The 24,127-nt window shown below is 45.7% G+C and overlaps 1 protein-coding gene across 1 annotated transcript; it reads right to left on the bottom strand.

The window, feature by feature from the left end:
• Window positions 1-16,828: 16,828 nt before the first annotated feature.
• Window positions 16,829-19,943, bottom strand: LOC133887889 (uncharacterized). Its single transcript, XM_062327904.1, has one exon. It carries the CDS (start codon window positions 19,586-19,588, stop codon window positions 17,231-17,233), a length of 2,358 nt encoding a protein of 785 aa, XP_062183888.1. The 5' UTR covers window positions 19,589-19,943; the 3' UTR covers window positions 16,829-17,230.
• Window positions 19,944-24,127: the final 4,184 nt, after the last annotated feature.

The following is a 24,127-nucleotide window of genomic DNA, read 5'->3' as shown; positions in this document are numbered from 1 at the left end:
CTACCACACCGCCGAGCTCAAGTTGCACCATCGTGTCAAATTCACGCCTTAACCGAGCTGGATATCATCTAAAAGCTCACCAAACTTGGTCCCCGTGATCTGCTCTATCTCTTGCCACCTTATCCCCAACAAGTCCACTTTTAAATGAAGGAAATCAAGCTTGGATTTGAGTCACCACCGCTGAATCCAAATCGAACCCGACCCGGCCACCCCAAGCCTCCCCCGCCTATAAATAGGAGCCCCTATGCCCTCCCCGAAGCTCGCTGATCTATTTCCCCTACTCGTCGAGTCATTTTAGTCACTGGAGATCCTTTGCAATGGAGCTCCATCGTCCGTAGCTACCGCTACTCGTTGCCAAGCTTCTCCAATGGTCTGCCGCATCTTCCGAAGCCCTAGGTGAGTTTGCCATTGCTTCCTCCCTGTTTTCCACCGCTCGCCAACATAGCTAGCGAGCCGGAGCGTCGATCTGGCGTGGTTTCGGCCAAGCATCGCCGTCTCTGTGTGTTCTACCACACCTATCCACCGGAAAACATGTGCACCGAGTTCACCATCCAACCGTCATCGCCATGCACCTGGTGCACAAGATCCAAATCGTCGGATCTAGATCCGATGATCCAAATCCAGTCACCGCTCGGTCAAACCCTAGGTCTGGTCAGCATCGACATGTCACCCCATGTGTGCACCACCTCATCGTTCTGCTGATGTGTCATCTATCAGAGCCTAGTCAACATGCCATTCAATAAAACATGTTTTCTAAAGAAAAATAATTCCAACAATTCATAGAATTTGGTGATTTTACAATTTGACCCCTGATTTTTTCTGTAATCACAAAAGAGCATGGTCTTTTTAAACTTAGGTTCTCAAACTTTTCCAAAATTACATATAGGTCCCTCTATTTTTTTAAAAGGTCCCTAAAAGTTTTTGTTAATTACAAATTAGTCCTTTTCTTTTTCAAATTAAACCATAAATAGGTTTTGTTGTAACTCCATTTTAAGCGATTCTTGCGCCGTTAGATTCATTTCTCTGAGCTCTATATTTGTAGATATATTTTGTCCTATTATTCTTTGTTTTGTGCTCTATTCTTAGTATACTTTGTTTGTGTGCTTTGCTGGTAATTGTGCGATTAATCAACAACGTCCCAGATCAATTTGAGGAATGTCAAGACCAAGAGTTAGAGTACACTGAGCAGCTGCAAGGAGAAGGTAAGTGTCCTTGATCATCTTGAACCTATGATTTAAACTATTTTGTTTTACAAAATCGCATGCAGTGTCTGTCAATATGATTGGTAATCACCTATGTTAGGGTTTTCCTTATATTTTCTCTCATCATCCATCAGAACCTAGATAGTTTATGGTTAGGTATCTTTGGTGGATAGATTGCTTAGCCATAATTTTGGGATACTCGAAAGTGTCATAATCTTGATTAATGAACATATGAAACAATGGTGGTTAACTTCTTAATGGTTTAGCAACATGGAACCTTAGGCCTTGAGCATAGGGATGTTGGTGATAGTGGTCATGGTTATGTATTTGGTTTAGTCTTTGCTCAAGTGACCTAATTAAGGACCGGTTCGTAAAGCGACAACCCGAGAAGTTCCATACAAACACGAGACTGATATGGGTAGGCTTAGCCAATTAATTAGGGTTTTTCCAGTGTTGTGTGGGCCAAATGGGAGGCATGGATGAGGGAAGTTAATTCTCAGAAATCACAAGGCACAAGAGGGGGCTTCTAGGTGGCAGCACCTGGCGGTGAAACCTGGAATGTTGGTGACACATACTGGGAGGATTCTTTGTAAAGGCTACGTAGTGATCTTCTAGTAACACACCACTGGCGTGTGTATAGTTCTTGGCCGGTATTGCAACATGGAGACTTCAGTCATCTGTTTGCAGGTGAGGAAATCACAACTCGTGGGAAAGTTGTACAACCTTTGCGGAGTGTAAAATTTGATATATCAGCCGTGCTCATAGTCATGAGAGACTTGGATCCTCACATGATTAGTTGGTTATAGTTATGGATATGGTTATGGTTATGGTGCTGGTGGTACTAGATGGTTATAGTTTGCAGGATGGTTAGCTTTAGGTAAAATCTAATGGTTGGATTAGTTGGGTTACCTTCACTTAATAATTGTTTAATGCTTTTAAGTCCAAATATCTTTTTATTTCTCGTATTTACGCAAATATACCATGTATTAGCCTATTCTTGTCGAAAGCCTGCATATCATTACTTTACAACACTTGCTAAGTACTCCATGTACTCACCCTTGCTATCTCTCGCAATACATATGCTGCTTAGTGGAGGACTTTGAAGATTTTCAAGATGACGACCTGGTGATCTAGGAGTGTGTCTTCCGGTCAATGTCTGTGGAGTGCTTGGTCACTGATGCTTTTATCCCGCTGTCGTCGTTTAGTCTGTTATCGTTTAGCCAATAGAGTTGTTTAGGTGAAGTCTTTAATGTAAAATTTTAATGGTTGTAAGATAAAGTATTATTTTTGTTACTTCACCTATGATGTCCTTATGTGTATTAAACTTCCTAGGCATACATAAGCCGTACTTGATTTTGTCCGTTAAAACTGGGTGTGACAAAGGTGGTATCGGATCCATACTGACTGTAGGACCGCAAGCCTAGATAGAAAGGTTGTGTCATAAGGCCATATTTTAAAAGCCTATTTTGAAAAAACTCATCGCATGCTTCTTTGACCTCTCATTTTCTCTCTCTACTTTTCCATTCCAATCTATTGAGCAAAATGAATTTCCATCAATCCCCCTTTCAAAAATTTTAGTTGTTGAACCAGCCCCGTTACTTCGTTGGGAAGGATGCACTTGAATATCTCACTTGACGCCTCTACCTCATATGAAGATTTCGATGACGAATTTCAAGACTCTTCGCTTCAAGGAAGAATCAACTACCGCAACACTAAAGGCATGAAGACCTATCTTCGCGCTTCTCCCAATTTTATTTTTTGAGTCATAGGAGGATTTTCCCTATTCTTCAGAAATGTTAGAGTAGAACGTTCGATGCAATCATTACAGTTATTAATAATAGTGTGAGTTGTTATTGTGCTAAGTGTGTGATTTGGATCTTTTGTTTGAATGTTGATGTGTGCTGTGGAATGCTTTGGCACCTTGTCCACAGTCGCATCTTTAATATCTATATAATATAATATAGTCGGGTTTTCCTTAACTAGAATCCTTTTCCAGTCTCGCTTACCTATTCCTATCTCTTTCCGGCTCCGATCAGATGGTTAACACAAGAAGGAACATCAGTGGCAGCTATGAGGACAACAACAATAACCAGAATCCACCCCCGTCTCCTCTAACGACCCTGGAACAATAGATGGCTATGCAGACTCAGATCTTGTAAGCTTTAGCTCAAACCATGGTGCGGATGCTGTAGCAGCAACCAAATCATACTCCTCAACCTCATCAACCCTCAAGACTTGGAGAATTCAAGAGAACTTAGTCCCTAGTCTTTAGTCATGAAGTGGAGCCTATGGATGCACACGATTGACTGAAAGATATAGAAAGGAAGCTACAAGTTGCACAGTGCAATGACAAAGAAATGGTTCTTTATGCTTCACACCAACTCGCCGGTCAAGCTTTGGACTGGTGAGAAGCATATGGGTGCCACGCATGAAAACTCAGCAGCTATTACTTGGATGGAGTTCAAATCTAGTTTCTACACTCATCATGTGTCATCAGGAGATGTTCATCTGAAGAAGAAAGAATTCATGAGCTTGAAGCAATGATCAATGACTGTAAGGGAATATATATGACCAAGTTTACCTAGTTGTCTAGGTATGCCCCAAATGAAGTAGATACAAATGAGAAGAAGCAGGAATATTTTCTAGAAGGTTTGAATGATGCCATTGAGTATGCCCTACTTCCCCAAGAGTTTACCAACTTCCAAGCTATGGTGAACAAAGCTCTAGTGGTTGAACACAAGCGCCATCAACTAGATGAGAAGAAGAGGAAGATGTCATTTCAAGGACAAGGAAGCAACACATGTTCCCGTGTGACAACTCAAGCTCCTCCGCAAGGTCCTATATTTCATTCCAACAACCAGAACAGGACTCAGTCCCAAGCCCCTATTCAACACTCTAATCCATCAGCCACTCCCCAAGTCAAGAACAACCCAGCTACTCCTACCTCAGGCAAGAGATGTTTCCATTGTGGAGAAGAAGGATATTATGTGAATATGTGTCCTAAGAAGTATCCAGGACTGGCCAACATTAATACTCAAAAGTCTACTCAGTTTCAATACTATGCACGTAATGGAAATCAGGCCCCCGCTCAGAACAACCATGGACAACAAAACTTCATCCGTGGGAAGGTAAACCATGTTACCGCAAGAGAAGCTCAAGATGCTTAGGATATAGTGTACGGTATGTCCCTTGACAACTCCCGACCTGCATCACTTTGATTTGATTCTGTAGCTTCGCAATCTTTCATAGCCACAAAGTATATGTGTCGTAGAATAAGGGGGTAGACTTTCCAGCAAATCTTATAGTTTTGAAATCTAAGGGTATAGATGTCATCCTTGGAATGGACTGGTTAGCCAAGTTCGATGGAGTAACTAAGGTGAGCTAAAGGAAGAACAGTATTCAGAAGTAATACTCCAGTCCCATAAGTGACTCTAAAGAACGAGTACCATTTTCTCGAAATTTGGATATGCCTCGGCAAGTCTCCAGGATAAGAAGGTCCGCCAAGGTCAATCAACAGACGGGGAAGCTGCCAAAAGTGACGTGATCATGGTATGTCAGTGCAATGGGATCAACCCAGAAGGAAAAAAATGATTTGGAAAGCGAGAAGATAATTTGAAGACCATATTCCCCTTGTCTCTTTTCCAATCTACCCAAATTTTGAGGGCAAGATTCCTTTAAGGGGGGTAGATTTGTCACACCCAGATTTTCATTTTTCTCAATTTTCTAAAATTTTCCAAGATTAGAAGCTAGATTGAATAATTAGAATAGGAAAAAGCCTATTTTCTAAATTCAAATTCAAATTCAAATTTGAATTAGGATTATTATTGGTTGGATGCATTCATGCTGGAGTTAGGCACTTAGGGTTTTTGTTTGGCTTTGTTTGAATTGTTTGCTTCAGAATAGAATTAGCAAAAAGATTAGAAATAAGAAGTTGAGAAGGATTTAGAAAAGAGAAAAGAAAAAGATAAACCCCAAAACCCCACCTGGGCCGCCTTTTCCCTCTCTTCCCTCTCCCTCAGCTCAACTCTCCAGCAGCCCAGCCTTCTCTCTCCTCCTTCCCTTCTCTTCCCCGTGGGTCGCACCTTGGTTCTAGCGCAACTCACCTCCACACCGAAGCCCGCCAGCCTGCTCCTCTCCCGCTCCAACCCAGCCGCAACTCCGCACCCGTGGAAGCGCCCGCATCTGTTGCCGCGCCCACCTTCGCCCGTGCTGTTGATGGGTGGGACCCACCTGTCGGATACGTCTTTGACCCGGAGACTGCCGCGCCGCCAAGCTCAAGTTGCACAGTCGTGTCAAACTTGCGCCTTAACCGAGCCAGATATCATCTAGAAGCTGGCCAAACTTGTTCCCTGTGATCTGCTCTATCTCATCAGCAGGTCCACGTTTAAACGAAGGAAACCAAGCTTGGATTTCAGACACCGTCGCTGAATCCAAATTGAACCCGACCTGGCCACCCCAAGCCTCCCCGCCTATAAATAGAAGCCCCTATGCCCTCCCCGAAGCTCACTGATCTCTTTCCCCAACTCGCCGAGTCGCTTTAGTTACCGAAGAGCCTTTGCACCGGAGCTCCGCCGTTCGTAGTCGCCGTCGCTCGTCGCCAAGCTTCTTCAGTGGTTCGCTGCCTCTTCCATAGCCCTAGATGAGTTCGCCGTTGCTTCCTCCCTATTTTCCGCTACTCACCGACATAACCGGCGAGCCGGAGCGCCAACCCGATGTGGTTCCGGCCGAGCGTTGTCGTCTCTATGTGTTCCGCCACACCTATCCACCGGAAAACCTATGCACCGAGTTCACCATCCAACCGCCGTCACCATGCACCCGGTGCACAAGATCCAAGCCGTCGGATCTAGAACACCTCATCATTTTGCTGACGTGTTAGCCATCGGAGCCCAGTTAGGATGCCATGCAATAAAACATATTTTTCTGTAATCACAAAAAGAGCACTATCTTTTTACACTTAGGTCCCTAAACTTTTCCAATATTACATATAGGTCCCTTTATTTTTACAAAAAGGTCCCTAAAAGTTTCATTAATTACATATTAGTCCTTTTCTTTTATATTTTCTTTCGTAACTCCGTTTTAAGCGATTCTTACATCGTTAGATTCTTTTTTCTGAGCTCTATCTTTCTAGATAGGTTTTATCTTGTTGTTCTTTTATTTTGTGCTCTATTCGTAGTGTATTTTATTGTGTACTTTGCCGGTAATTGTGCGATTAGTCAACAACGTCTCGGATAAATTTGAAGAACATCAAGACCAAGAGTTAGAGTACATTGAGCAGCTGCAAGGAGAAGGCAAGTGTCCTTGATCATCTTGAACCTATGATTTAAATTTTTTGTTTTACAAAATCGCATGCAGTGTCTGTCAATATGATGGGTAGTCACCTGGAGTGTTGGTGACACATATTTAGAGGATTCTTTGTAAAGGCTTCATAGTGATCTCCTGGCAACACACCACTAGCGTGTGTATAGTGCTTTGCTGGCATTGCAACATCGAGACTTTAGTCATCTGCCTGCAAATGATGAAATCACGACTCGTGAGAAAGTTGTATAACATCTGCAGAGTGTAAAATTTGATATATCAGTCGTGCTCACGGTCATGAGAGACTTGGATCCTCACATGACTAGTTGGTTATGGTTATGGTTATGGTTATGGATATGGTTATGGTTATGGTTATGGATATGGTTATGGTTATGGTACTAGTGATACTAGATGATTATGGTTATGGTTATGGATATGGTTATGGTTATGGTACTAGTGATACTAGATGGTTATGGTTTGCAAGATGGTAAGCTTTGGGTGAAATCTAATGGTTGAATTAATTGGGTTACCTTCACTTAATAATTTTAATGCTTTTAAGTCCAAATATCTTTTCATTTCTCGTATTTACGTAAATATACCATGTGTTAGCCTATTCTTGTTAAAAGCATGCATGTCATTATTTTACCACACTTGTTGAGTACTCCATATACTTACCCTACCTATCTCCTGCAATACATATGCTGCTCAGTGGAGGACTTTGAAGATTTTCAAGATGACGACCTGGTGATCTAGGAGTGTGTCTTCCGGTCAATGTCTATGGAGTGCTTGGTCACTGATGCTTTTATCCCGCTGTCGTCGTTTAGTCTGTTATCGTTTAGCCAATAGAGTTGTTTAGGTGAAGTCTTTAATGTAAAATTTTAATGGTTGTAAGATAAAGTATTATTTTTGTTACTTCACCTATGATGTCCTTATGTGTATTAAACTTCCTGGGCATACATAAGTCGTACTTGATTTTGTCCGTTAAAACCGGGTGTGACATGACCTACCCTGGGGAACTCTACATCAGGGCAAGTGAAACACCCCTGACACCGCTCACATCTCATCTCATCCTCACTACTCAACCAACCAACACCATCAACCCAACATTATTACAATGTGATTGTAATTAAGGCCTATAGCTCGTGAACGGTGTTGAACCACCACTCAACTTCTAACAAAGAATCTTTGCATGGCTAAGCATTTCGGTTAGCTTTTAAACTAGACCATCATCAAGTTAATCCCCGATTACAAGAAGATGGATCACTAATAACTCAAGACGAGGTGTAATGCATCAACATAGGTTCTACCCAGACAAGACCAGACGTTGAGTCAACAACATGCATAACGTACAGAAACCATATTTTATCACATTAGATACATATGATCCAAATTAATTGGAGAAACATGATTAGTTGCTTGTCATGCTGCTCAGGTGGTTGCCTGATGATACCCACACAGAATTCACATAACCCGTGTGGCTTGGTGCCACCTTCAACCACACTCACGTCACACTTCGGATCCTCATTCACTAAAGAAGAACACATGCAATAATGAGAATGAATGAGGTGCAACAATGTATGCTAAAATATGCATAACAATATGCTAAAAGTGCAAGACATGAAATAATAGCAAACTTTGCGATATAAATGAGTTCGGAAATCTAACAGGAGGCCGGAGACTCCGGGTAGAACTTGGAACCACCGTGTGCCAGAACCACTGGGCTATACTCTGGATGAGAGTTCTTGGTTAGCCAATTTTAAATTAACTCGGAAGGTCCAAAACCTCCAGGTTAGGCCAAAATGTTCGGGTGAGGCTCTGAGCAAGGGTTCTCTACTAAATCTATATCGAATCAATCCGGGCTCTCTGGGTTTTACTTAGACTACCCGGGTTAGGCAGACTTAAACTTCTCGATGATCTTCCTCGACCGATTCGACTCACATGTTAAATCTATCATACATAAACATATATATACACTATACACAGAGTTCTAGACTCAACTTGCACCCTTAACCCTAATGATTTTTTAGCACAAATCATCGAAGTTTTCACTGGGCTATCTGGACTATCCAGGTTCTGCCCAAACTATACGGGTTGTCCAGAGAGGTTGCTTCGAGGGGGAAAACTCGGCATATTTGATCAGTGAGCCTCTCCAAACCAAAGGGAAACATATTTGAGATAGTTCATAGAGTCTAGAACTCACTCACCAACCTAGCAACACGATTTCTTACAGAAATCTCATCTGGATCTTCTCTTTTTGCTCCAAAGCTCAAGAACTTGAGAACTCCGTAAACTTAGCTCCAAACTTGAAATCGACACACCAATTCATCCATTCTTGTTGAGCAAAGCCTAAAGGACTTACTCACGGTGGTTGTGGAGGTTGGTGACCACTGGGTGATGAAGGAAATGAAGAAATCGCCGTGGAAGCGGAGTGCAACCGTGCTTCCTTGTGCTTCAAGCCAAAACACCAATAACATCAAGAACGGCTCGAATCTTCCAGGAAAACACAAATGAATTTAATGGATGAGGAGTTTAGGAGCTAGTGATCGTATGAATACCACATGCGTACTTCGATTCAGCTTCTAAAGGGAGGGATCGAGGGAGAGAGAGAGGGGGGGGGGGGCTTGGCTGCACGGTGTAACACCCTAAATTTCAATTTTTGCAAATAATTTAAAATTTTGCTAGAATTAAATAGGAGTTGTATTTTATTCAATTTAGATGGAAAATTAATTTCTAAATTTAATTGGCCATAGGTTATAATTGTGCTTGTTGCATTCATGTCGTCGTAGTTGCAATAGATTTTTATGCGTGGAAAAAGTTTGCAAAAATTCGCTAGAAGTCGCTCGTTTAAACCCCTTTTGAATTTGAAGTAAAATCTAAAAAGAAAAGCATTTCAAAAATTGAAAAAGCTTCTCGGGCCAAATCCTTCCTCCCCTGACCCACTTCCTCCCTCCCCCTTGCTTTTTCTTTCTCCGTGTGGGCCGCCTCCCCCTCCACCCCCGCGTCGGCCCGTTGGGTAGAGCCGGCCTCCTAGCTCCCAAACCGGCCTCTCCCCGCCTCCCCTCGCCGACAGGTGGGCCCGCCAGTTGAGCCGGCTTCCCCCGCCTGAGCCGCTCCCCCTCCCTACCCCGATCTCTCTGCGCGCGGGCCCGACCCAAGCTGCCAGCCGAGCCGCCCTCCCAACCGGCTCCTCTTCCCTAACCTCCCGCCACCCGACTCAACTGGCCCCAAAATCTCCTGCGCCCGATCAAATCCCACCTCCTCGCGCCATAAATCGCAAATCAAACCCCACCACCATGATCGCCACCCCCTATTCCCTCCTCCCTGGCCGTTTCCCCCTTCATTCTCCTATCTTTAATTTCGAAACCAATGCTTTTAATGGAAATCATGGCACCGGCCGAATCCTCTCAAATGCGGCTGCCCCTCTCCCTCCCTCAGTTATTTAAGCCTCTCATCATATCCCTTGCGAGGTTCCGCACCCAAACCATCCTTTTCCCCTATGATTTGCACACATAATCGAGCCCGCCGCCGTCTCCGCCATTGCCGTCGGTAAGAGCTCGCCGTCACAAAAAATTCTCCCTTGCTGAACCTCTTTTGACCTCGTTTCTCCCTCCTACGGTGTCGCAGGACCTCAAGCTTCGCATCCCAACTCTTTTCTGAGCACCTTCCACTGTCGGGCACCGTCCCCGCTGACACTGTACATCACCGCCCCCCGTTCTCCATCGCCGGCTGCCTTCGGAGCTCCTTCACTGCTCATGACGGCTACCGTATATTTATAGGGGGACATGAGGGGGGTCAACCTAGGGTTGTGAAGCCATGGAAAGATGTGTCACAACCTGGACTCCGATCTCGGCACGATTACAAAACCTGACAGGGTCTAGAACGATGACGTAACACCTTATTCCTTCAACCTTGACTAAACTATAAGGAATATTTGTTCGAGCATAGATCCATTGGAAAGGGTTCGACATAAGCTTTCTAGCAAGTCCAAGAACGCATAAAATGGACTTCGTATGAGAGAGTTATGGCCATTTTACTTACGTGTTGTCTTGAGACTCGACCACAACTACGACTTTGACCACGTCCACGACTTCGACTAGAGCTCAGCCTCAAGTCCGAGTAGACTTGGCCTTCGAGGGGTGACATTTGGGTAAGGTTGTGCTGCTTCTTCCACTTCCTTAAGCAATAAAATATCATAAGAATTTAGTAGTAATCCATCCAAGGAAGCATGAACAACATGGGATGAGTTCACCTGGTGGTCTAATTGTCATGCATTATGCTCTTATAATTGGACCTTGTATGATTTGAGGATTATTGGCGGTATTGATTGTATCCAAAGGAGCCATGGGCTCATCAGGACATCTAGTCCACACACTCACTCATTAAGACACACGCACCCAGAGTCTATTCAAGCGTGACCATGCCTTCGCATGTCCATGACCGTGGACACGGCTATTCGAATAGGTTTACACTCTGCAGAGGTTGTGCAGCTTTACCCACGTGATATGCTAAGCCTCCAACCGTATCCAGCGGAGGAGCGAATCATACTGAGACCCTTCAAACACCTTTCATGCTTGGTTTTTCCACGAGACACGCCAAGTACCAAAGTTGCATGTTCCGAAGGCTAGCTTCCCTTTTTAATCCTAGGTTGGTTCCTGAAACCTTTAAACAGTGGGACAAATATACTCTTGGCTGCTCGCTGCTCTCAGCCTCCCGGTATGATGCCCAACTCAGTCCGGTGAATGGAAAGTCAAGTCCTGCCCATATAGGACATATGGTTGCATGGGGGTGGCTAAGCATGACGACACAAGACTCGATCCTTAAGCGGTCGGGCCAGGAATCTTCAATGGCAATGAACACCACCAGGTAATTCAAGCCCCTACGAGCATCCTCCCTGGAGGACCACTCTGCCTCCCGCACCAAAACAGTTTTCACCCATTTTTACACATCTCCCATCATATCCCATACAACATCAAGGATTTCACAACCATCACGGGATTCACAATCGTCAACGATTCATGGTATATGAGTTAATATTGATCATGGTAAATCGTCATCTCCAAGGACATGCATTTTAAAAGCGACGTCTCCGAGAAGACATATTCAATCCTAAGCATGCTAGATATCAAGGAGTCGTCCATTGTTATTATACTTAACAATAGGTAATCCTAGGTTGATATGTATACTGGATGATAACATTTATGGGATGGCAAGTATTTAATAGGATTAACTAATGCAAGTGGTCTGTAAAAACGCAAGACATAGCACATACGATAATAGGTTAAGTTTTAGTTGTTCATGTAGATTATTTGAAGACATAGGTTCAATATGATCAAGGAATTATGACTTGCCTTATCTGGAGTTTTCCTCGAAGTCTTGGTTGAAATCAGGTTCTTCCACGTTTCTGACACTTCCTGCGTAGAACTCGTAGAAGTTGTGCTTTCCTGCAATTATAACCACAATCAATAACGAGCTATACTAGAGAAGAATCAAATAACACTAAATGACAAGCCAAATAAGCCCTAATAGATATCATAATGTGACAGATGAGTAGATCTTAATTTTAGATGAATTTCAGCAAAAGAATCACCGAAATTAAAGCCAAAATGGAGAAGTTATCGCTCCCAGAAGATTTAATCAGAAATTAAATCAAAAAATTACAAAATAGTACTGTTCATAGGTGGGACCCACTAAATAATAGCCTGGGCCCATATGAACAGTGACTCAGTGGGACCCACATGAACAGTCAATAGTTGGGCTGAAATGGGCTTGGATTGGGCCGGGTCCGGGTCTAGATGGGTCGAGCTGGTCTTGGGCTGCACAGTACTGGGCTACACAGTACTGGCCCACTCGGGTTGCGCTGGTTGGCCAACGGGCTGTGGAGGTGGGCCGAAGTTGGGCTGGCCCATGGGGCATGGCCTATTGGTGGCTGGGCCGGTCAGGCCGAGCCACGGCCTGTTGGCCGATCCACGCAAGAGCGTAGGCAAGCAGGCGCATGAGCGATGAAGGGGAGGGAGAAGCGGCCTGGGGCGGAGAATTCTATGGCAGCACGCACAGAAAGCTCGCTGGAGAAGCACGCTGGCCAGAGCTTCGTGAAGGGAAATGCACGCTGAGCTTCTACGGAATAGTGCGGACTTGGCTGGGGACTCCTCAATGGTGGCCGGTGGTGGAGGAAGCACCAGACGATGGCCGGAGGGAAGGCAGTGGCACAACGAAATTTGGACAGCACCTCCCCTGCAGTGCCAATCTGCAAGAGAAAGGGGCCCATGGCACCCTAGAGCACACAAAACGATGGCCGATGATAACACAGGCACATACGCATGCCGGCGATGAGGATTGCACGACGGCGGAAACAAATCGCACGGCGGCGCGTAACACTTAGCCAACAAAGGGCTCGGGGATGCCCACATGCTATCTTGGAGGGCGCAAGGGGGCCAGGAACGCTCACCAGGGGGATGAACGACAGCGGGTTGGCCAAGCTCCAACATATAAACAAAAATAACATGAGCAAATTTCACAAAACTACACTACAGTTGCAAAAACTATCGTAAAACTACACTTTTTGAAAGCTATTTCACGAAACTATATTTTAAGTTTAGGCTCAGGTTTTAGCTTAGATTATTCTGCTTTAGATTATTCTGCTTTAGACAATTTTGTCGTAATATACAATGCGGTTTGTAACCTCTTGTGTTCTAATCCTTTCTATAATGTACGAAGTTTGACTGTGATACTACGACTGTCATACTGTGCGTATTAGCTACATAATCCAAGGGTTGATACAGGAGGCACAGGAGATCTCGGTAACGGGAGTCTTACACAGGGTGTGGCGTGAATCGCGTGAACGCAGATGCAAGACACAAAATTATGGGCTCTTATAACAGTTGTTAAGGAATTGAACATTAGAGACATTATATTTTACGTCATAGAGTTATATGTACACTAGTGACCCATATGTATAATGGCAAAAAATCCAAAATTACACAATATACATGAGTGTATTTGTCAAAATAGACAATATGTTATCGTATTTACAAATTTAGCATCCATATTCGGCGCATCATTTACTGAAAATGGAATTTCGGTACACCGTACGCCGAAAAACCCATATTCGGCAGACCAGTGCCAAATATGGCCGTGTGCCGAATTAGTGACCGCAAGATAGGTAAATGTCATATTTGACACACCGTGTACCGAATACGGTTGGTATTCAGCATACGGTGTGCCGAATACGGGTTACAGTGCTGTATTCGGCACACGGTGTGCCGAATATGATCGGACCGGCGGTTTTTCGGCATACCGTGTACTGACAAACCATTTTCGATAAATGATGAGCGGAATATGAATGCTAAAATTGTAAATACGATAATATATTATCTATTTCAATAAATATGCTTATATATGTTATCGAATTTTAGATTTTTCTTATGTATAATAGATTTGTCGTCTATAGTTATTATAATAATAAAGAGTTATATGTATAACGGTGATCTATATTTATAGACGTTTGAGAAGTTGTATTCTATTATTATGACTAGCATACTGAGTTATTATCAACATTTCCCACGTACACTGTGTCCGTGGTACACGACAGCTCACGCCCGATTGTTGTTGATTGGCGTTCATGTTGCTGAGCGAGTGAAGTGGCCCGCCGAGCTGAGCCGCTGATGCGGAGACGAGATTCCACGTTTGCACCCAGACATGGCTCCTGTCTTTAAACTGTGCCAAGTCAAGACGTACGTTAACAGTAGACGAGCGTGATCTACTGTACTACGTACTGAAAAGACAGTACTTGGATACAAATAAACCTATATGAGTATCCGTAAAGACATTGCCGGCCGGTCAAATGTTGAAATCGATTCCCTGCCTGTAAGCGGCAATTATTTTCGCTAGCCTGGAGTAATTAAGGTTCCACTGACTGCACTGCGAGACGCACTAGCTCCTGACTTGCCTGCCACGCCTTACACACATTATACAATGGTAACGTAATGACCCCATCGCCCACCCGTTGCTTAGGCACTGCAGGCGTGGAAGGAGGGAGGGAGATCAGAGGATCAGAGGCTAACGGCCGCCCACCCACCCACCCCACACAAACCCATGTGTTCTCACCGACGAGTATCGGCCATGAACAGCCTGTACAAAGCAGGCTTTTCTCCCTAATGGAAGAACTGTCCCATTAGGTACATGCACACACTGCTACTTTTACCACTGTGGTAGCTCTTTTTTCGATCTAAACCCTCGGTTTAATTGGTGACGGTGACAGGTGAGAGGAGGCAACTACAGAGTGCAGCTGGAACAAAGGGACAGCACAACAGTGCCTTTCATTGGAAAGAGAAAGAGAAAGCAATGCAAGAGAAGAAGAGAGAGTCTTGAAGCACATTGCCATTGGAGTACAACACCACAAATCCATGCTAGGCTGCAATGCAAGCAGCAACAACGCACAATCTCAGATGCCCATGCCTGATGCCTTGTAGTAACTCAAGTTACAAATGGAGAAAGAGTTCAGGCTGTCGTGCTGGCATCTCTATGGTGAAAAAACTGAAAACTTTGAAAATTGACGAGGCCCATCCTGGTTGCCTCACCACTTCTGGCTTTGTTAGGCTGCCATTCCATGCTTCCATTTCTGGGTTTGCTGAGAAGGTGTCAAAACTTGAAATGTCCGAGATGAATAGTTACAATGGAATAGTCACACTGCACCTTCATCAATTGGGATGATAGAAGAATAGGCTCTCACCCTCTGCAAAGTTACAATGGAATGCTAGAAAGATTGCTACAAGATTATTGGGGTGGAAGAGTAGTACATGTCCTCTTACTCCCATTAGAGGGTTATTTAAGGGAAGGTAGTAAATGTGTAGTGGGAGAAGGTCAGATGAAAGCAATGTAAGGTTGGTTGGTAGATAGGTTTAGAAATAAAGCTCGAGACTCGTGATCTAGGTTGAGGCTTAAAAGGCTCGGCTCGGCTTGGAGGTCACACAAGCTAAGCCTGAGCTGCCGCCTCAACTCGGTGTCAAAATAAATTGAGCCCGAGCTGGCTCGCAAGCAACTCGTTGGCTTGCTTGCCTTGTGCCCAGCCGTCCCAGCTCACCGCGTCTTCGATTGTGGCCGCTCGACCGCCCGCCCGGCTGACGTATCTTCACCCGTGGTCTGCCGTCTAGCCACCGCGTCTCCGCCCCTGTCATCTCACCTATGGCCACCCGCTCGCTCGCTGCGTCTCTGCCCAACACCGTCCGCCGCCGCGTCTCTTCTCGACGTCGTCTGCTGTGTCTCTACCTATGGCTACTCACCTGTGGCCGCCCGTCCGCTTGGTGCATCTCTGCCGGACGCTATCCATTTGGTGTCGCCACAGCCCTCCTGTCGCCTGTGGCTCTGCGCTCCCACTTGACGGAGCCACGATCTAACCGAGCCAAGATGAGCCATCATCTAACCAAGCCGAGCCCATTTTTTTCTCGAATATCTAACCAAGCCGAGGCTAGCTCGTGTGCAAGCTCGTTCAAACCGAGCCAAATCGTTCTCGTTTCCACCCCTACTGCCAGAGAGCCATGCCGCCATCCATCTTTGCAAGCAAGCGAAGGGAACCACCTCAGTGAGTAGCTGCTGCACCGCTGCTACCTACTGTTGAAGCCTCAGTCATAGGTGGCTGCAAGCCTAGGTTGTAGAGCCACGGAATTTTCCCTGGACAATTGTACCTTGGCGAGCACTATTGCGACCCGAGCAACCATCGTCCACATGAAAGAAATGCCCCAATGATGGATGGACCCTGTATTGCGTTGTATGCCCCCCACCAACACCACCAACACACTAGTTCAAGAAGAACAGAGGAGCCAAAGTACCTTGTGTCCAGTTAAGAAATAGCATCATCTTGTCACTAGAGTAGTAACCAGTAACTTCTAATTTTAAGAAGTATTCATACAATTTATAGGCACATGTACAGCGCCTGCTGAAAGTAACTCGACAGAAGATAGTTACTGCCGTTATCAAAATTTTACTGACAATTTGATAAACTCACCCGAGCCTGAGCTTAAATGAGAAATGTAACCGAGAGGTACTCTCTCCATTTACAAATAACTGATACCTTTGGGCGTAATATTTTAACTCTGACCAACAAAATTTCAAATTATTTTAGTCAAATAAAATGGTAGATATACTATATGATCTGCCATGAAAGGTAATCTAACATGTTACATACATGTAGCAATTTGTACATACATTTTGAACATTGAGTAAAAAATGTCGGTTATTCGCAATTGGGGTAGTATAAAGATGAGGATAAAATAAACCATGTTTCCAGGCGAGGAAAACACTATACAATTGCATATGATAGATAATATTTGCACAAATATCAGAATGGCTACACAAAATGCCGTAATGGTCAACACAAACACAACCTCCCCTGTTCATGCTGCCTTGCTGACCCTAAATATAGGCAAGAAATCACCCTCAGGTTTTCCACATTCATCAGCAAGAGCCACATATACGGCAAGACAGGAGAGGGTCATCCCATTTATTAACCACACTTGATAAGCAAATTGAGGGTGGATATCTCCATCTCCATCTCATGCCCCCTCCTACTCCCCACCCAACCAAAACAAGATGAGGGAGCAAGAACCAGCAACATGCAGGGCACAAGAACAAAGAAGGGAAAGAAAGAATCTAACCTAGGGATCAAATTCTACAGATGCTAACAGCAGCAGCAGAGGGATTAATCATCAAGGAACAACAATTAACACAGGGATGTTAAATTACACCGAAGAGGGATCCACATCGGCGGCAGTCTGATCAGTCAGCATGTCATCGTCTCCTTCCGTGAGCAAATCCACGTCCCTGTCGTCGTCGTTGCAGAAATCCTTCCTCTCCAGCTTCGAATTGGCCGCCACAAACACTAGCCGTTGTGCGCGGGCGATGCTGCCGACTGAGCTCCCAGGGGCGGTCAGCCAGCGCGCCATTGTCGGCGTGCACCTGAACCCCCTTGCGGTGGCGTGGAGGAAGATGAGCCTCACGGCCACCTTGCCGAGCGACTTGAGCTCGCTGAGGCATGTCTCCCAGACGAGCCGGCTGCTCTGCTTGTTGGCGATTTTCATCTTCCCCGTGGCGGGGTCGGGCTGCCGGACCTGCACCGCCTGCGCGTACAGCGGGTCCAGCCCATCGGACCGCCATTTCATCAGCTCCATCATCGCGAGGTGCGCTTCCTCCGGCGACACCAGCCTCGTGATCAGCCTGTCCACGTCCTTTTCCTGCTCCAGCGTCAGGTACTTGAACGGCGGGAGGTACCTCCCGCTGGCATCCTTGATCAGATACAACGGGTCCAGTATGAATGCCGCCGACCACGCCGGGTGGTAGCTCTTCCTGAACCTCCTCTCGAGCACGTTCATGGCGATGCCTTCGTCGATGTTGAATTTGCGGCACCAGCCTCTAACCTTGCCACGCAAATCCTCCCAACATGGGAGGCATTGCCCCACGAGCGGCCGCTCGGTCTCCATCTCCTTCACCATGTCCATGATCAGCTTCACGAGTGAATGCGCCGCCTCCACCTCGGTCCAGAACGCCACGCTCTGCACCATGTCAACGATCTCCCTCGCAGCAGAGTTGTCAATGCAGAGAAGCTTGTAAGGTTCCTCCAGCACAGCGAGCTGGAGCGGCCGTGCCGAGGTCAGGACGTCTTCGAGCATCGCAAATGCTGCGCTGAATTCGCTGCTGCCATTTGACGGAGCAGAGGCGACGCGGAGGAGCATGGAGTGGCCATGCTCCTGGACTTGATGTTTGCACAGCAGAGCGCGCACGGCAGGCGTGGTGTTGAAGTACGCGGCAATCTTGGCGCAATTAGCGGCGGCGGAGTGGAAGAGCGGGAGCTCGCGCGCCAAGTCCTTTGCTAAGCGTGTCAAGCCGTAGACTTGGCAAGAAAGATTCACCATCCACTGGTGTTTGCTCTCGAGATCGCGTAGTGCCTTCGAACTGAAACGGTCGGCGACGATTCCGGCGCAATGGTGGAGGTCCCCGGAGGCGGAGATGGACGAGACGGCGTCCAGCAACAACTCCTCGGCGTAGTTGGACGACGCTGGAGCTGGCATGGGCACGGCGCGGTTGAAGACAGACGTGCCGTTGGGGAGGTTAACGGAGAGGGTGACAACCTGTTCGCGCCACCCGTCTGCCGCGAGCTGGAAGAACCGCGCGTCCCGGACGCGCGCGGCCGCGTCGGCGCGGGCTTCAGCGAAGCGCGCGTCGAGACGTGCGTGGGTGAGCTCGGCCCGCGACAACTCCGGCAGGCCGACCTGGAGCAGGAAAGCTTTGAGCTTCGGGTGCTCCGCCGTGGCGAGGGACACGCTACCGGAAGACTCAAGAAACCAGTCGGCGAGCAGGGCGAGGGCCGCTTCAGCCTGCTGCCGCGGCAGCATCGCTCCCGGCGATGCCATGGGCGACTTGAGCCGCTTCACGCTGTCCTCCAGCCGGGCCAGAGCGCCCAGGTCGCCCCTGCCCCCCGAGAGCATCTGCCGCGGCGCGGGCAGCGCTGGCGGCGTGGGAGGCGTCGAGGAGTACACGGAGGGCTCGCCCACGACCAGGTGCTGCGAGGAGGCCGCCGCCGCCTCCACGGCGGCGTACGCCGCGGCCAGCGCGTGGCGCTTGCGCCCAACGCCACCGCCGGTGGGATGCCGGCGCTGCGTCGACGGCGGGAAGGACGAGATCGGCACGACGGACGATGCCGCAGCCACGGTCACCGCGTGCTGTTGCGGCGGCGTCGCTCCAGGTGCAGTCACCACCAGCGGCGCCGCGAAGTTGGGGCACGCGCCGCGCTTGAGGTGCTCTGAGGCGGTGCGCGACGGGTTGGACGCCGAAAACGTGGCGGCGCAGAGCGCGCAGCGTAGCCGCGTCATCTTGGGCGGCATCCCGGACCCGGGCGGCGGAACGAGCACGGGCTCCAGGTGCGCCCAGTACCAGGCGCCCTTCCCCTTGACCGCCTTGGCGCGCACCTGCACCAGCGACTCGTACCGCTTCCTCGCCGCCTCCTCCTCCGCTCCCATTGCCGAAGGCGCCGCCACCGGCGCCTCTGCCGGCGCTGGCGCCTCTGCCGGCGCTGACCCTGACGCGCCCTCCCCGGCCGACATGGCGTCACGCGGCTGTCATGTCCGCGGTTACGTCGGTTGGGTTAGTTTGCTGCTGGACTTTTTCGTGGGGAACGGGTGGCAAGGCAAAACCAAAAGGTGGGATGAGGAGGCGCCTCTCGCTCGCTGCTGCTGCTGCAGCTGCAGCACTATTTTTGTGTTTTTCTCGCCTCCCAATTTTTATTGGCTCTTGTGTTACTAGACTAGCTGCAAGCAAGCCAGCAATGCCTCCAAAACCCAAACCCCTCTCCTGGTCCTGTTCCCTTCTCTCTCCACTACTCTCTTTCTCTCTGTTTATCTTGGTTTCCTGAGCCCTATACTTGCGAGTCTTGGGCGCTGAGACCGTGTAGAGAGAGAATGGACGAGCAGGAACTCAGAGCCCAGAGGGCAAAGCTTGGAATATAAAGAAACCAGCACACTCACCCTTTCTCTCTCTACTTACCCACCCACACTGTTTCTCTCTCTCACTACTCCTAGTAGTACTGGTATTTTCGGTATTTTCTGGGTGGCCTTTGGTAGGAGTTTGACTGCCTGCTACTTGTGCAGGACTGCAAAGAGGAATGCTCTGATATAATCTCACTGTATGCTTTATGGTACAAATGCCAATAATAATACTATAATAAAAAGAGAGAGGAGGGGGATTGGTACGGGCGAGTTGTGCTATTGCCGCTGTGCGAGGCCCCCCCAGCAATTATTGCGGTGGAACAGTTGGTGAGAGCCCACAAGAGAGCTTCTTTTTTGACAGAGCGGCAGATATTGTACACTCATCTACCAGAAAAAAATGCATAGATTGTACAGTACGTTGCATTTGTTTTTGCATCTTGATTCTTGAGTGGTTGCATGGTGGTTTCTCCAAAGGCAAATAGGGCCTGATTGATTAGGCTTAAACTTTTCAGTTATTTCAAAAATGAGTGTTTTTCTCCCTATTACAGAAAAAAGGCTTTTGTGGACAAAAGGATTACCCCTTTAGATCCTACGACAATGTTTGAATGATTGCAACATTAACCATATTAAAAGTTTGTAATGCTAAATAAAAACTAGGCTGCCAAAATTCAGTAAAGCATTTTGGTCACCCGAAAAGCGTTATCTAAATGTTTGTGGCCCATGCCAAATATCGGTAGCAATCCCAATGCTTGCTAAATCCCGGAGCAACTGTCCAGAGACATGGGTTGCCAAAATGTGGCGAAAAATTAAGTCGCCTACAAAACTCGCAATGACTGTACGAGCACTATCTAATTTTCTTGGGCATGTCAAATATTTGTAGAAATCCATATATAAGCTAAATTCGGAGCTAGAGTCTGAAGATATATAGCGATGTTTAATTGCTAGCCTACATAAACCATATAAAAACTTGGCAGGGGCGGACCCACAAGTAGTCCTTGTAGGTCTAGGATTACTTTAGTCCAATCTAGTTTGATTAGTAATTAGTTAGTTCGGTTGTAAAAGAAAAAAGAAAAAAACCGACGACAGTTTCGGTTCTACGTCGCGACGACTCGCCTCCTCGCGTCTCGCGTCATCGCCTCCTCGCGTTCTCGCCTCCTTGTCCTTGGTTCCGGGTTCCTCACGTGGTCACGCCGCTACCGCCCGCCTGGCGCCCCACTAGACATATAATTGAAGAATTTGATGAAGACTACTATACAATTTTAGCTGATAAGTCTAATAATATATCACATAAAAAATAACTAACTCTTTGTTTGTGTTATGTTGATAAACTTGAAATGATGTGTGAGAGGTTTCTTGAGTAGTTCATGTAGCTAATACCACTTCTTTGTCACTTAAGGCAGCAATTCAGTCTCTATTTGTTGGTCACCACTTGACTCTTAGTCAAATTCGTGGGCAAAGATATGATAGAGTTAGTAATATGAAAGAAGAGATTAATGGACTGAAAGTATTGATCATGAAAGAGTCTCCTTCTGCTTATTATATTCACTGTTTTGCACATCAACATCAATTGGTTCTTGTTGCTGTTGCCAAGGAGAATATTGGTTGTGCTACTTTCTTTGGATAAGTTTCTCGCTTGCTAAATATTATTGGAGTTTCTTGTAAGCACCATGACATGCTTCGAGATGTTAGAGCTCAAAAAATTAAGACTGCACTTGAGTTGGGTGAAATAAAAAGTAGGAGTGGATTAAATCAAGAGATGATGATAACTAGACCCAGTGACACTCGGTGGGGTTCTCATTATAAAACTATTTTGCACATTATTGATATGTATTCTACAATTTGATAAGTACTTATAACTCTTAGAAAGGATCCCAAACAAATGGATGATTGGCCGAACATATACGCTATAGTTAATGTTTTGGAGTCATTTGAGTTTATTTTCAATGCACACTTAATGGTTATTATTCTTGGATACACAAATGAGTTGTCTCAATCTTTGCAAAAGAGGGACCAAGATATTATTAATGCAATGTCACTTGTTACTTTAGCGAAGGGAAGACTATAACAAATGAGGTCTCATGGGTGGGAAGAATTCTTTGAAGGAAAGGTTACATCATTTGGTATTAAACATGGCATTGATATTCCATCATTGGATGGTAGATATATGCCTCATGCAACATCCTCACGGTTTTATCCGATTCAAACAATTGATGATCATTATAGAAGAGAAGTGTATATTGGTATCATTGATCAAATCTGGCATGAGATTAACAATCGGTTTGATGAGGTAAATATGGAGTTGCTTATTTGCATGTCAGCCTTGAACCCCTTCAATTCTTTTGATTCTTCTGATGCACATAAATTTATTAGGCTTGCCAAGTTTTATCCCAAAGACTTTTCAAGTGTGGAATTGATAAGACTTGAACTCCAACTTGATAACTTTATTGATGATATGAGAAAAGATGATAGATTCAAAAGCCTAAACAATTTTGTTGACCTCTCTATTAGACTTGTTGAAACGAATAAGTATGTTCTTTATGACTTAGTGTACTTGCTTTTTCTTAAATTAGTATTGGTCCTACCGGTGGCGACGACAAGTATTGAAAGAGTATTTTCGGCATTGAGTTTAGTGAAGGATAAGTTGAGAAATAGAATGGATGATGAGTTGTTGAATGATTATTTAGTCACATATATCGAGCGAGATATCTTCTCCAAGGTAAGTGAGGATGATATAATCGAGTCTTTCATGACCATGAGAGAGCGCAAAGTGAAGAATCTAGAGTAGTATCGTAATACTGTAATCTTCCACTTGTGTAAGACCTTATGTCATGTTTGAACTATTTATATTACGGTTTTAAAATTTAGGATTCATTGTTGAATTTATGATATTATACTGAATTACCGAATTTGCATTGTCTTTTGTCAAATTTTATACTCTTTTACCGAATTTGTGGTCTTAAAAATTTGGATGCCTACCCTTAAAAAAATTTTGGGTCTGTCACTGAAACTTGGTGATGCTAAAACACAGGCTGCCGAAATTTGGCGAAACATTTGGTCACATGCAAAACTAGAAATATTTTTACAATCGTTATCTAACTTTTTGTGGGCATGCCAAGTAGTAGAAATCCAAACGCTAGCTAAATCCTGGAGCAGTTGTATGGACATATGGTGATGTTTGATTGCTAGACAACATCGACTATATCAAAAATTGGTAGTGCTTAAACATGGGTTTCCAAAATTTTGCGAAACATTTGGCTGCCCATAAAACTAGCTAATCTCATCAACACAACCAAATTTGATATGTCCTGCGTTGGCTAGTAACCAAACAATCCCATCATGCCTTCACTGAAGATGTCACTACCTCGTAACAAGTTATCAGATAGATTTTAAAGTATATCACAACAGGATTTAAAAGTATATCCAAAGCACATACAACCAAGAATACCAAATATTTGTACAAGACCCTGAAGAGTCTTTGGATGTGATGTTTGCTCGCTTTTATGGGATTGTTAGCAATCCTCGATCAACTAGTGCTTAGCCCTATTCTGACCACAAAAGAGAAATCAAGTTTCTCTATGCTTTTGACCGTAGCATATGAGAAGTGAAGATCTCAAGCATTGAAGAGTCTCCAAGTTATGATACATTGACTTATGATGAGCTCTTCAGCAAGCTTAAGTCCACCGAGATAGTCAAGGCGGCTCGGATCGGTCTCGAAAATCTCCTGTCTCAGAACATGGTGTTGCTTTCTGGACCTGGTAGTGGCAATCAGTCTGCAGCTAGCTTTTCTTGTGCTAACACTTCATCGAGTGGATTTTCTTTGTCTTTCTTGGTTTCTGTCATAGAGGAGCAGATGAACGCACTGGATGATGGGGACCTTATGCTGATTGTGAAGAAGTTCATCCACTTCTACAACAATCACTAAGAGTGGAGGAGGGATGGTTCTTGTGCCTGCTTTGAGTGTGATGACACTACCCACTTCAAGACAGACTGTCCTAAGCTCAAGAAGAGGGAGGACGGCGACAATGACTATAACAGCACAAGAAGAAGAATAAGAAATCCTTATTCAAGAAAAACCATAACAAGATAGCTAAGAAGACGACCAAGGTGGCTTCTAGGGCGTTCGTGGCGGCTCTTCGTGACACCGACACCTCTTCCAGT

This window comes from Phragmites australis, chromosome 13 (genome assembly GCF_958298935.1).
Source record: "Phragmites australis chromosome 13, lpPhrAust1.1, whole genome shotgun sequence".
Classification (NCBI taxonomy): domain Eukaryota; kingdom Viridiplantae; phylum Streptophyta; class Magnoliopsida; order Poales; family Poaceae; genus Phragmites; species Phragmites australis.
The sequence above is the reverse complement of the archived record's forward strand: the minus strand, read 5'-3'. Positions and strand labels throughout refer to the sequence as shown.